Raw genomic sequence first — 15,523 nt, forward strand, 5'->3', positions numbered from 1 at the left:
CTTAAGAGTTAATTAAAAGAGTTTAAATAAAATACACAATAAAAATAAATGTTAGATTTTTATGCATAGGAAACAGATTTAAAGGAAGTTTTTTTTCTTGGACTTAAGCAATATGCAGTTTGTAAGCTTAATACACAGCTGGGAGAAGTACAAACCGTGAACAAATTAAAGAAGCCACAGCCCCACAGAGGCTAAGCTGATGTAGCCAGCACTGGATCCAATATCAAAGACCTCTTCTCGTTCCTTAACAATTTTCTACAAGTGAAAAACCATTTTGTCACAAGCAGTAGAAGATTTCACTCTTTATTTCTTACAGATGAGCTTGCCAGGTTTTTATCCTTACATATATTGTCTTGCATATCTGATGACATATTTGTTGAATTGTTTTTAGTCTCACATGAATCTTTTTCTGTATCTTCCAAATGTTTGCAGTCTTGGCTAACGTTTTCCTTGTTTTTGCCTTTATGTTTTTTTAAGTGAGAAATAGTCTCCTTCTGATTCAAAGGCTCGACAATGTCCATTTTAGAGTTCTGACACTCAGCACTACTATTTTTTACCACACTGCCCTGCTTAACAACTTCGGGGGAGCTGGTTTTCTTACTCTGATCACTATCTGTACCATTTTTAATATGCTCTGTCTTTTTCTCGTCATTGGTTTTATTCCTCGAGTTACAAATTTCAGACACGTTCTTAAGATCTTTTGTCTTTTTATGTTTACAAGTAGAGCTGTTACGAAGGGACACGGGTGAAGCCAGCTTTTTACTTGGTTTGCTTCCTTCCGGCTTCTGTTTCCTCGGTGGCCCCCATATGAAATGGTCAGAAGGCGTGTAGTGCTGTTGGGCAAACCGTAGGAGCTTTCTCCTCTCTCTTCGATCTCTAATGGTGTACACAAAATATTCCAGAGCACTCTGTTTAATATTGGGGATGGTTTCTTCCACCAGAGCCTCGTGAAGAATCAATTTCACAAGAGGAGGCTTGAAACTCTCATAACCAAGTTCACCGAGGCTCTTCAGAATCCGGGTGATTCTCAGGTAATTATGTTGGGATCTGCAAAGAAAGATAAACCGGATTCAAAATGACAGTTGGAAAAAAAAAATCTCAGGAGGAAAAAATATAGCTGAAAAATCATCACTGCTGGTACCCTTGACAAAAGAAGGACTAAATATCAAGTATCAAAAGAAAAGTCTCACCTTGATAGATAAATTTCAATCATCTGCTTATACATGTTATGGAATATAAAAGCTGACAAAAGCAGCATTCCTATCTTGAACCCCCCTCTTTTCTTGATTGACCGATGTCAGAGACCGATAAACAACGAAAAGAGAACTTAGAACTATATGATAAACTGGATTTGAAACAATTGGTACTAAAAAGGGGGTATCAGGTGAATTTCTGCAAGCTAGAGTTGTTAAAAACTTGGCAACCTTTTTAGCGGTTGCCATATTGCTTTTGCAGAGGGAAATCAGAAACCTATTAGTCAAATGACTAAGATTTCCGACAACCGGGTTTTTGCCAAATGTTATGAGTGAGTGAATAGCAATTTAACAGAATATAACTCAGTGACTCATCCTCCGTGTTTGAACATACACAAATATGGTTATCATACGGAAGACTAATGTATCTGCCTATTGCCATCCTAATAGGCAATACGTCATTTTAGGCCAATGTAAAAAAAGAACCCTCCTGTGAGGAACATGCAAAATGTTATAAAAATGTCTAAGGATTGTCCAAGAGGGATCAGCAATTGCGTGATAATGAAAATGAGTAAATTCAGCTCTTGTCATGTTGAAGACCTAAATGCCAAATCCTCCATAATCAAAGCTTTGGTGGTCCACAATATAGCAAATCAGGGTCAGTTTGCCTGCCTACAGATGCTCTCCAGAACATTATTTTCAATGAGAAACTGACATGGCATATTCTTAGGCAGGCCTCAAGTGAGATACAGCCATACATACCATGTAAGGGCTTTGAAGGTTGAGAGAGGAATCTGAAGAACAGTTTTTAGAAGTATAGACTGAATAGCTTCCAAGAGAGGGGGGTAAACCTATACCTGGGCACCATATATCAGCAAGCCCACAATCTTGGCTTTATATAATTTAATGGCTGCAGGAATGCAATTATTGATTTGATGGTTTGTATATTTAAGTATCCCACTGGGGGGCTCTTATACAACATTCATATAATTGATTATTCCAACAGCGGAAAGTTAGAAATGAATGATTAAATAGTAAAATATCAAGTCCTTAATTTGGACAAATGCTCTATTATTAATTTTCTACCTAGTTGAGACCAAAACCTATTTTTGAATAGTTAATTTCAAGAGATTTCCTAAAGCAGAAGATCACCAGTGCTGCTAAGCATCTATAGAGCCGGTATGTGTCATAAATGGGACGGCTGCATAATCTGTATGATTGATTCTTGTAAGTAAGAATGGAAATTGATCAATGGGCAAGAGATGGAGGACAAAAATCTAGCTCAGCAAAGGCCATGACTATGGCATGAATATAGAAGTTAAAACAACAAAGTGAATAGTTAGAAGCAGTTGAACCAGATGCTTCTGGAGAACATCCTGGTCCCTGAACAGATAGTATTCAGATCAGGTTAGGTCTGTAACATTTAGCTGAGAAATAGTTTAGTCTTTCTAACTTTTATGCTGCTGCCGAGTCAAGGACAACACTTGAATTTATTCTTCCTAAAAGACTTTGGAGAAAATTAGCACCATTGCTAACTGCATTCTGTCTGAGAGGTATAACCTCTTGAACCTGCCTTCCAACATTTGCTTATCCTAGGCACAGCCAATGATGCATAGACAAGCAAAGGTTATGGTTACAATATCACTGTTCAAGCCAAATATCATGATCAACAAATGAGGGACAAGTATTCAGGGTCTCCATTATGGAAACAGTCCCATGTTTCCCAGAAGTGCCTTTCTAATCTCATACAGATATAGAATATGTATTCATTGTATTCTACATCTTAATAAAACTGATATTACAGCTGCATCTCTTTCTATTTTTTTTAATGTGGGAGAGAATGTTACTATATGAAAAGAAGAGAATTGCATTCAGAAAAAAAGGTGAGGAAACAAGATAAATCTTGCCTACTTCCTCTGCCTTTGATATCATTGAGTAGCTTCATACATGTACTCCTTGACTTATGACCACTTACAGTTCTAACGGATCTAACTTGGGGCTACTTACGACCTGGATTTGAAGTCTGAACGGTTGTGTTCCTCCCATGGTCATGTGACCAAACTTTAGGCACTTGGCAACATGTCCACATTTATGTCCGTTTGTAGCGTTCCACAGTCACATAATTACATTTTTGCCAAAAAATTGGCACTTACTGTACATCTGTTTTTAGCAAAACTGTGCCCATAGTGAACCACTGGTTTGCTTAATGACCACCCTATTTTACAACCATCACAACTTACGACCAAGAGGGGAAGAAAAGTGTAATAACTGCTTAGAAAAACAAATCTGGAGAGAATCAAGCATCTTCTGAAGACCTTACTTACTCATTCAAGTGCTGGAATCTTTCTTGCCAGTTAGCAGCTCGTGCCACATTCCCAGTTTTATCGATTAATTTTATCCCAAAAAACTCCAGCATCAACTTGTAAGCTAACAGGAATCTTCGGATCGCTTCTTTCGTTTTTTTGAACTCCTGTAACAGATTTTTTTGCAAGAACACACAAACACCAAGAGCATTAAATATACAAAGTTATTCTAGTTCAAATGATTAAATATTAGCATTACACTATGAATTAGATGCTTTACCTCAATTTCACAGGTTGTTAATTCTTTTGCATAGAAATTCAGTCCTTGCTCTCTGAGTGGAAACAGCCTACATTTAAAACAGATTTACAAGTTTTTCTGAAACTGAAATGACTTTAACCAATTTATTAAAAAGAAATTAAAAAGTAAAAGATACCAACCATTGTATGTAAGTGTGATTGTGTTCCAACTTTTCATAATCTCCTTTCCATTTATTCAGGACCTCTTCGATATAAACCCCTATAAATATACCAAGCAACATAACCTTCTAAATACCATTCAGGAATTCAGTGTAAATGTAAGTACAAGTAAAAATCTAAAAAAAGCAATTTTTAGATTAGTTTTAGTACTTATTGTTTAGTATTTAATTGTTTTAGTACTTATTGTTAAAATGAACACATTAATATTCTTTCAATGGTTGAAGGACAAGGAAATATATGGGATTAACTATTGCCAAAGATCAAACAATGTCCTTTACCCTTCTTTACCTGTTGAAGACCACCAAGGTCCCTTCCATCTCTATGATTCTATGATACTAAGTACACAGACTCTCAGTGATGCAAAGCTAACTTTAGAATCATGGTGTCTCAAAGACCTTCAAAAGGGCATGAGATTTCCTAAAACTTCTAGAAACCTAAGGTGAATCACAGCTGAATCACTTCTTTCCTCCATCATGTAGGACAGCAAATCCTCATTGCAGTCACACACATTGATGTTCTGAGTCTTAAACTCATGGTAATGCCTCAAAGACATATTTTGGCGATAAAGTCATGATGAGAATCCTTGCAAACAAGGTGAAGGAGAAATAAACTCAACTTAACATGTCTTATTTCCATCTCAATATGCACAAATACAGATCTATAAAATCAAATGCAAAATAGAACTAGTTTGGGCCATCTGATTTATATACATCTGAAATTGAACTAGGTATAAATGATACATTGATCATGGTACCAGTTACTTACCATCAGGTTTAAAGGGAATTTTGTTCTTGTAAAAGCGGAGGTTGCACAAATCATTCTGGTATCTCAATTCTTTAAAGTTCTGCTGAGCAGAAAGGAAGACAAATGCAAAAATACTCCATAAGAAATAGTCTATAACCAAAATTATTACAGGTATGTTTTTACGTAATACAAAGTACAATTTTGCTAGACTAGACTAGAAACAAGATAGATGGATAAAATGTAACAAGATAGACAGATTAAACTTTTTAGGCAATTTGATATCACATAGATATCATAGATAAGCCAAAAATATATAATAATTGTAAATGTATAATTTGAGTTACTAATAGAAGAGAATATTTGTAGCTCAGGGATGAACTGTGGGTTCCTTGGTGCTCTCTGAGCTTGGTTGTTTTCTTGCAGACATTTAATTACCCAACTATGTAACATCATCAGTGCTAGAAGGGCTTGCTTTCTATTTTTATACTCATAGCATCTCCTGTTGGTGGGTATGCTCTTGATGGTTCTTTAATCAGGGTATTCTTTACTGCTTCATTGTTGGTCTAGTATTAATCTTGGTATATAGTATGAATTATTAGGCTACCATCCTATACTCCCTTATTTAGAAGTGAGTCTCACTAAGTTGAGCAAGACTGATTTTTGAATAGTTACTTACAGTGTAGAATTGCCCTATTTAGCTTTAAGTAAAATCTCTTAAACAATCTCAGAAACATAAGAGTATATCTAAGTGGTTGCCAGGAGTTGAACTTGATGACACATAATCAATCAATGAATCTAAAACATGTTCACAAAATAAAGAAAACCACTGAAGTTAAAAAAAAAATCTTGCTTTCAAGTAAACATATATCTAAAATAGCTGATACATAAAATCAGTGGTAAAGTGATTACAAGCTCTTTTCATTTCAGTTTCTTTTTTAGTTTGTCATTTTTTTTTATTTCCATGTGATATGTAACAGAGGCAAATTAGTAATTGCACTGTAAGAGTTGTGTTATATAATTCATTTGCTGTTGAGTTCTCTATACAGGTGTCATTAAGAAAAACAATTAACCAATAAACATTTGAAATAAAATATAGTTATATTTTAATAACCCCCATCAAAATGGCAATTATGGGGGCTGGTAGAGTTCACCAATATCTCCCATTATCCATCTTTCAAGGCCACTATAATTTTTTTCTAAAAAATTAAGGGTCTCCACTGGAACTGCAAAAGCCTTTATTTTAATAAAAGCTCCCAGAATACAAAATGTTCTTACTGGATATTGATGACGATATTTATATAAGTCTCTTGCAGCATAAAAACTTCTCTTTGGTTTAGCCGTTGCATCAACTGAATCATCCCCCTGAAAGAGAAAAAAAATCTCAGTGAGAAGCGGCAGAATGAGCATAACCATTTAAGGTAAATCCTCATACCGGTAATCCTCGATTTACGACCACAATTGGGACTGGAATTTCCATTGCTAAGAAGATGGTTGTTAAATGAGTCGAGGGGAATATACTATAGCAGTGGTGGCGAACCTATGGCACGGGTGCCAGAGGCGGCACTCAGAGCCCTCTGTGGGCACACATGCCGTTGCCCCAGCCTTGCCTCCCCCGCGACCCCCTCCTCTCCAGCAGCCCCCCTGAAGGAGAGTCGCCCTTGTGTGTGGCCCACATGGAGCAGCGCAGCCAAGGACATGGCAGCCAGGCAGCATAGACAAGACTCTGCCCTCACATCCCATCATGCAGTTGATGCTGCAGGGCACGGGCAGAGGGTGTGGCCGCCATAGCGCTGCTGGGCTGCCTGGCCGATCTGTGGCAGGCCCTGGAGGCGGTGAGTGATCCTGTGGGCAGGCTGGGGGATGGGGGGGCAGAACGGGTCCTGTGGGCAGGCAGGGGGATGGGGGGACAGAGCAGGAGGTGGGGCAGGGGGTGGGGCCAGGTTTTGGGCACTCGGGTCTCTAAAAGGTTCGCCATCACTGTATTATAGCAAGCCTAAGAGCGAGAATCGGTCATAAATTACTTTTTTTCAGTGCCACTGTAATTTCACACAATCACTAAATAAATGGTTGCAAGTTGAGGACTACCTGTATATGGAACATTTGGCAGCACAAACGTAATATTATTTCTACATCACCACTTGAATTATTTATACATCTCCACCCTTCCATTTTCCCACCCTGGTTCTTTTTCTTTTGTTTCTGAGTTCCTCTCCAACCATGATTCTTATATCCTCCACCCCAGATCTCCTGCAGTTTGGAGGATCTTCCAAAAGAACTCTACTTGATGTCTACCAATTCCAGGTATGACTGCTCCAACAAAATGTTAATGAACACCACCAGTAGGCAACCTGGAAGTTTTACAACCATGTGTATCAGTAAGCTTTTTCAAGGAATCTTATTTGTCTTCAAGACGAAGATTTGATGTTTCCCATTCTATTCAGTCTGGTTACTTCTCTAAAAAAAAGTTACTTGAGCAAACTAGCTTGGGTTAAGATTATACACTGTGCTAAGTCGCATACAATGCTTATAATCTAGACCAGGGGTAGGCAACCTTGACTCTTTTATGACTCATGGACTTCAACTCCCAGAATTTCTGAGCCAGCATGGCTGGCTCAGGAATTCTGGGAGTTGAAGTCCACGAGTCATAAAAGAGCCAAGGTTGCCTACTCCTGATCTAGACTGTAACATACTAAGCTAAACAGTGTAAGAGAGTGGTTGAAGAAATTGAATAAATAGTTATTCGAGAGCAACTGTCCCAATTCCAGCAGGGAATTAGTCTGGACTCATTATGTAAACACAAGAGGGCAAGATCTGACCCCCATCTCCAATGCATTTGAACCTTATCTAGTCTTTCCCAGGTGAAAGCTGTCAGTCTGGAGAGATTCCTATGAATTAGGCATAGAACAATAAAATAGCTAGACGGTCACACATGAGGGTCTGGTTGTATGTACCTGACATGAACCCAGTTTTTATATAAACCAAGATGTAAATATTATAGATTTTATTGTGGTATTCCTACTTTTTGAAACCACTGTCATTATGGGAATCAGAAGACCTGTATGTATCTAATTAATGTAGGAACTATCACATATTCATTGTCATATAATTTTCATATAACTGTGTCTTTGCAGGCAGTCCTGCAAAATCCTGGGAAGATTAAGTCAGTACAACTAAGCACCAATGTTTGAGTAATCACTGAGCAGTTATGTTAAAAGAATGAAACTGTTCTTTATTACAAATTAACATGACATATTTCTTTATTAACAAATTTAAAAAACATGTAAGAATTATGTTGCATTATTATGATCTTAGTTCTAGATACAGCTTTTAAAATATTTGATAAATTTCTTTTTTTCTCAACTCTTCTTCTAGAATATTAAGATACTTAGAATGCTTGTCTATAATCTGCTGGTTACTAATATTTTTTCTTCAATTGGGATGGGGGGAATATTAATGAGGTTATCCGGGGGGAATATTAATGGGGTTATCCGTGGGAACGCCTTTTCCAAGAGTCTCTATTTATCCAAATCAATCTACCCGAATGAGCATGCTGCATATCCATCAGCCAAAGAGTGTCGACTGATGGGGACAAGATGAGCTTTTCCTACAGTGGCCTCTGTTGTTTGAAACGTCCTTCCTTTACAGCAGGGGTCCCCAACCTATGGGAATGGCTGGCTGGTGCATGCACATGTGTGCGCGCACTCCCCACCACTCATGCTAGCGTCCATGGCCCCATTTGCCCATGCACATGGGCACGAATGGGGCTAGCGCTGGGGGAGTGTATGCAGCCCATTTGCGAATGCGTGAATGGGGCTGCTAGTGGTCTCCTTCCCTCTGGGCCGCGAGCCCAGAAAGGTTGGAGACCTCTGCTTTAGAGATTAGAATGGCCCCAACCTTGCCAGCCTTTCGTTAAGGCCCTAATAACCTGCCTATGCTCCTGAGCCTGAGGTGCTGAATGCCCCCCCCCCCAGCTTTTCCTAACTTTATTGCTAACTGGCCAAGTATCTCAGCTACATGTGTATTTATTTTGGATGTTTTTGTTTTTTAAATTTTTTATTGTTTTAAAATGTTTTTAGTATTTTTATCGTAATATTTTTTGAACTGTAAGTCACCCAGAGCCATTGACTGAGATGAGCAGCTATAGAAATTGACCGACCGACCGACCGACCGAATGAATGAATGAATGAATGAATGAAGTGACAATTTCTGGTCCTGAAGCAGCATAATAAAGCTAACTAAAGTAATTGTTCATGGATAGCCAAATGCTACAACTTACATCAATTTAAAGGAGCTTTGTGATCTGTGTGAGTCCAAATGGTGTCATTCAATACCTTCCAATAACTAAGCTATTTTAGACACTCTAAGTATCTCATAACATGGAAATATGACAGAACTGATGCCATCAAATGGAATACAGGTAGTCCTCGACTTATAACAGTTCATTCAATGACCGTTCAAAGTTACAACAGCATTGAAAAAAAGTGATTTATGAAGGTTTTTCACACCGTTCCAGAATCCTCATGGTCATGTGATCAAAATCCAGATGCTTGGCAACTGACTCGTATTTATGACAGTTGTAATGTTCTGGGTTCATGTGATCACCTTTTGTGACTTTCTGACAAGCAAAGTCAATGAGGAAGCCAGATTCATTTAACAACCGTGTTGCTAACCTAACAACTGCAGTGATTCACTTAACAATTGTGGCAAGAAAGATCGTAAAATGCAGCAAATCTCACTTAACAACTGTCTCACTTAGCAACAGAAATTTTGGGCTCAATTGTGGTCATAAGTTAAGGACTATCTGAACCAACTGAAAATAATTATCATCCATGGAAAAAATCATACACTAATAGCTTATAAAATGTGATATCTATCTTATCTTATCTTATCTTATCTTATCTTATCTTATCTTATCTTATCTTATCTTATCTTATCTTATCTTATCTTATCTATCCATCCAGTATGCTGTCCATCTCACCAGAGGTGAAGGATTCAGTGAATTTTTGTGCTGTTGATGTTGGTTTGTGTCGATAGAACAAGCTACACTTTCTCTGTTCTGGAGGTTTGGAGATGCTTCAGAACAAATCTCAGAAAGTATGAGGTGAGTTACAAAGAGATCAGGAGCAGAAATCATATTGTACAGTTACATCGTATTGGAAAAAACTTAACTAAAAAGCTAAGTTTGCAAAATTGTATCTCAGTTTAAAAAACAGATAACATTAAGATCAATATGAAAGCTGTAGGAGGTAAGAGTCTTTTGTGCCAGGCAATGGCTAGAGTACAGTTAGACTTTTGTAAAACAATATTCAAATATACAGAATTGGCTGTGAAATCTCAGAGCAATCTTTGGAATGTCACTGTTTGCCATTACTGTTTGTCAGTAATCATGCCTCATAGTCTGAGAAATATTTTTAAAACGTTGGAACTGTTCACATGCAGAGAACTACTATGAAAACAACTCCTAAATCTTTTTCTGCATACTAAAGGAGACAGGCTTCCACTGGAGAAAGCTTCACAAAATTCAACACAATAAACTTTAAAATAGCAGTGTAAAGTTGAATATTGCCAAGTCGAAGCTGGAAACACACACTCGTTATCTGGAAAAAGGTGAATCAAATTTTAGAGAGGAATCTAATGCATGAACCTTAAAAACACAGAACTGCAATATACCTTGGTGCACCTGTTCCCCTACTCAAAGCTAACTTGAATAAACAGCATAAAACAACAGATACAAACAAGCCTGTTCACAAAGGATTATTTCATTTCCTTATTATACTGTGGACCTCATTTTAATATGTGCAGTAAGTTGTGGGTGTAGGACTGAGACACTGGATCAAAACATTAACTACGGCAATTCCAAACCAACTGAATTGTTCAACATTTTTGCACCATTCATTTCCTACTCCATTTACACACACAGACCTAATCAATTAAGTGTAGGGGCACATGAAGTTTTGTAATTATGTGCTTGTAATCACCAAATATTTTCCTGACAATATCTATAGAAGATAAATACTTTAAAAATAGGTGTCTTTCTTGTATTCTTGAGAACCTATTTGATGCCACTGCCATTTTCTGCCCTCGGCTGATTTAGGCAAAAAAATGGTCACGAAGAAATAGCAAGGTTGTAGACTAGATCAGAAGTCCCCAACCTTTTGGGCACCAGGGACCGGTTACATGACGAGAGGTTTTTCTACGGACTGGAGGGGGTGTGGTTTTGTGTGTTGCCTGCATCTCGCGGACAGGGCTTTTCTTGTTTGTGTGGCCCGGTTGCTGGCATGCTGTGGACCGGTACCGGTCCACGGACCGGCGGTTGAGCACCCCTGGGCTAGATTGCAAAAATTAAAAATCTATCCCAGAAGAAACCAATGGGAACCAAGTTATCTACAGTTGCCAAGAAAATTATATTAATGTGTCTATGAACTCACCAGTGAAATTTGGTTCAAAGTAACTTTTCCTTTTAACATGATGTTGCATGTATTTTATCCAACAAGAGGAAAATCTCCCTAAACAAAATAACATACCATAAACGCTCTAGTGATTGAACCCATATTCTTGTTTATCTTTCATACAGAGAAAGTGGGACTGATGATGACACAAACAAATTAGGTTTTCTAAACTACAGGTTGTCCTTGACTTACAACCATTCATTTAGTGACAGTATGAAATTACAACGGCACTGAAAAAAGTGACTTAAGACCATTTTTCCCACTTAAGACCGTTGCAGCATATCCGTGGTTGCATGGTCAAAATTCAGAGGCTTGGCAAATAGTTCATATTAAGACAGTTGCAGTATTGCAGGGTCACCTTTTGCAACCTCCTGACAAGCAAAGTCAATGGGGGAAGCCAGATTCACTTAACAACTGTGTTACTAACTCAACTGCAGTGATTCACTTAACAGCTGTGTCAAGAAAGGTCGTAAAATGAGGCAAAACTCTTTCAACAACCATCACGCTTAGCAACAGAAATTTTGGGCTCAAGTGTAGTCATAAGTCAAGGACTACCTTATTAGTTATTCTGATGGGCATCAAGACATTAAATAAGATGTGCATGTGTATTGCCTGGTGCCCTAAACTGACACTAGTGCAGGGGTAGGCAACCTTGGCTCTTTTATGACTCGTGGACTTCAACTCCCAGAATTCCTGAGCTTGGCTGGCTCAGGAATTCTGGGAGTTGAAGTCCACGAGTCATAAAAGAGCCAAGGTTGCCTACCCCTGCACTAGTGCAATAAACACTTTGATTGAAATATCTGTAAATATTAAAAACGCTTGAATGAAGACTTTAAACTATTTATGGAGGGTTTAAGAAAGAATATGGAACTGCATATCCAGAATCAGGGTTGATGTTTTCTGATGTTAGCAGCATTCACACAGACTTCAGCTGGGGTTTGGTTCAGAGCTGCAGATTAGGAAATAATAAGCATCCTTACAGTGCAATGCTGCCATACAGTATATCTATTCAGAAATCAGACACATTGTTTTCAAGAAGGCTTACTCCCACGTAAGTGCACACAGGCTGGCATCCATTCTGTTTTAGTGGCTCTTCTTTTCATTAGTCATACTTCTATTCTTAACCACATTGTATTAGATAAAGCACGTTAATCATTATCCATCATTTTTACAGACTGGAGCCTCCCAGAGATCCAGAATAAATCTGAGAGAGAGATTTGCATCTCTGCATCTCAACAATATTGAGCTAGTCAGGAACTTTACCAACTACATAAGAAGATGCCCAGGCTGCATTATTACTGTATTGTGTATTGTACTGCATTATAATCTTATTATTTCTGTAACAGTTTTATTAGTTTCTTTTACAATTAAAGTAACACTAATTATTTTTCTCATTATCTAGAGTAGCTGGGAATTGGGCAATGTTGAATTAAAATATCTACCTATTGCAGACAACTTGGAATGAAGACTGTTTTATGCATGTGTTTCTTGGGGATGCATCTTTTAAGAAATATATAGCTATTACCAAAGACATAGTTAATACCAATCTTTAGCTATAAATTGTGTTTTGTTCTCTCAGTATTTCTGGGCAGTGGTTACTTTCAGTGGCCAGGTTTCGACTAGCATCCAGCCCCTTACAAACTAGTATGTGGTAAATGAAAGAAATGAGTGAGGATTACAAAATGATTCTAGTACCATTAACATTATGCAAGTGGATTTAAAATGATTACTGAAATAGAAGTGCATGCCAGAAGAAAGGTAGCAAGTTTATAATGCCAGTCTTTTGCCTGAATAATCCCAACGTCCTTAAGCCTAATGCAAACACAGTTCCACAGATTATTTGGTACAGTCAACTCAAGTGAAATCCAAGTTGAATTCAAATCTTGAATACTTTGTGGACTCATCTATGAAGTTTTCTCAATAGCAACTGTGTATATATCCTGCCTTTCTACCCATGATCAAAAGGTGAACTATTTAAAGCATCTATAATGTTTTTTTTTAAAAAGGATGCAGTAATTTAAATGCACTGATGTTGTGAAGTAGAGTGAAGAGTAGTAGTTGCACAGGAACTCGTAATTCAGTGTAGAAGTTATATTTTCAAAATTAAGTTTTCTTACACCTAAAATTCAAATTTAGAAACTACATCATAGTTTGAAAACTGCAATACTGTTATAATTTTTCAAGTTTAATAAAACAAAAACCAAAGGAGATGTGTACAGAAGACAGAACTGCTGGAAAATAATTATTAAATATAAATAGTGAAAAGTGTACAGTACAGCCTTTTTATAGAATGTTTTCTTTCCATATTTTAAGAAAAAAATGCTAATCTCTGAATTCTATCAACACACAAAATGATACAGATTTCTTATTATATATTTTTGTCCTTTGTTAAATTCCAGAAATGTTTTAATTAAAAATGTATCTCTATCCAAAAGACATCATTTATGTGTATGTCCATTAAATTTAGTGGGACTTCCTGTTGAGACCTATACAGGATTGCACTGCAAAGCACTTATTGGAATGATCCAGACAGATGTTTCCAATGTGCAACCAGAACACACACACAGACACACACACATCCCTATATATCCCTGTGTATGTATGTGCCTAGGAGAAACTTGAATGTAAAGTTCTCTGAAATTTGGCTGTTTCCTATACTCCTATACTTTACAGCAGTCATTCTAACATTCTGTATTCAAATAGTCATGTGATTACTTTTTCTTTTAACATGCTGTTAAGATTGTGAATTGAAAACACTATTGAAAACTAACCTCCTGCCAGAAGAGTATAAAAATAAAAATATATCCATTTTGAGGGGTTTTTTTTAAAAAAGAAAAGAAACCATCAGAGAATTTGATAAAAGCAGGAGAGAACCCCAATATATTATCTCTCTTGAAGGCTCTTTTATTAGTTATTTTAGTTTATCTAGACAGTGAAACTCGTATCCCATAGGTAAAAGCATAGAGATGGTGCGCTCAACCGTCAGACCCTCAAGCAAATCCCAGTTCTGAAACTGCATTTTGTCTTCACACACACGATTCTCTGAAGTAGAGGTTGCAGAGGGAAAGCAACTAGGATTAGGCATGTCTTGCGATTCTTAACCGTTAAAATCGTCAGGACCTTTTCAACAGAGGACACCAGGCCGGTTTGTTCAGTCTGCCAAGGAGGAATGCAACAAACCCCAACCTCCCTCTACAACAGCTCCCCTTTTCCACACCCCGGCACGGGCGCAACAGGAAGGGAAAACCAAACCTAAACGGAATTACCAGGCTGGGGCAAGAGATTGCAAACTCACCCCACGCTCCGGGCATTTCCCTCAACCTCGCCTACCCGTCGAGCCCATTTTCTAACACCGGGGTGGTGGTGGTGGTGGTGGGGATGCTATAGGCACGCCTAGCTTCCAAGTCACAAAGCATGCAAATATTTCCAGGGGTGGGGAGGGAGGCAGCGAAGGAGAAAAGCAAGGGTGCGGGAGAAAAGGAGTCCGAAATCCCACGGGGAGCCTTGTAACCTTGGCTTCCGCGCCCCGCCATCCGTGGCAAGCCCGCACAGGGAAGCGGCGGCCAACCTTGGAGAGACCCCGGCGCTTTCCAAGGTGAGCGCCAACGGCCCCGCGTCCAGCGCGCCCCTCCGCCCGCCAACCCCCGGCAGAAGTTTGCAGGGGTCCTGGGTTACCTGTTCGGGCCCGGGGGCTTCGGTCTCTCCCTGCTCCCTGCCCTCGGCTTCGTCTTCTTCGGCCACCCCGTCTCCTCCTGCCTTCTCCTCCTCCTCCTTCTCCACCTCCTCCTTCTCCTCTTCCACGGCAGCCCCTTCGCGGTTCTCGGCGGCTTCCGGCCGGTCGCCTGTCGCAGGGAGCGGTTCCTCTGGCGGCGGCGGCTGCTGCTGCTGCTGTTGCTGTCGCCGCCGCTGCTGCCGGTCATCCGCTGGGTCGTCGTCGCCCTCGCCGCCGCCGCCGCCCTCCTGCTCCAGCGGTGGCCCTTCTTCCCCGCCGGGGTCCTGCAGCTCCGGCTCCGAATCCGTCTCCCAGGTCGAGTCACAGTCCTCCACCGTGGTGGGCTCCTTGAAGCTGACTCCGCTCAGCAAACTGCCCATCGGAGAAGCACTGCGGGAGCTCGGCGACCCCCCCTCCCCGCTGCCCACTCTTTCCTCCCCTCCGGAGACGCAAAGGGGGGCGCGCGCGCGCGCGGGGTGGGGTGGGGGGAGATCGGCCGGTCCAGAAGCGGGCTCGGAAGAACGCTGCTCCTGGAAGCCGGAGGGGGGGGGGGTGGCCGCGCCGGGACGCCAAAGCCGAGCGGCCGAAAGCCACAAGGCGGTCGGGCAGGGGGAGGGGGGCGGCGGTCAGACGCAGAAGGGAGAA

The 15,523-nt window shown here is 39.8% G+C and overlaps 1 protein-coding gene across 1 annotated transcript; it reads right to left on the reverse strand.

Moving 5' to 3' along the window:
• Positions 1-296: 296 nt before the first annotated feature.
• OGFRL1 (opioid growth factor receptor like 1) lies at positions 297-15,258 on the reverse strand. The gene is made up of 8 exons (XM_029284277.1): positions 14,968-15,258; positions 14,842-14,937; positions 5,993-6,079; positions 4,739-4,820; positions 3,935-4,013; positions 3,777-3,843; positions 3,518-3,663; positions 297-1,047 (listed from the first exon to the last, which is right to left on the reverse strand). The coding sequence occupies exons 1-8, from the start codon at positions 15,256-15,258 to the stop codon at positions 297-299; spliced, it is 1,599 nt and encodes a 532-aa protein (XP_029140110.1).
• Positions 15,259-15,523: the final 265 nt, after the last annotated feature.

Source organism: Protobothrops mucrosquamatus, unplaced genomic scaffold, assembly GCF_001527695.2.
Source record: "Protobothrops mucrosquamatus isolate PMUCROS unplaced genomic scaffold, P.Mucros_1.0 scaffold484, whole genome shotgun sequence".
Taxonomy (NCBI): Eukaryota; Metazoa; Chordata; class Lepidosauria; order Squamata; family Viperidae; genus Protobothrops; species Protobothrops mucrosquamatus.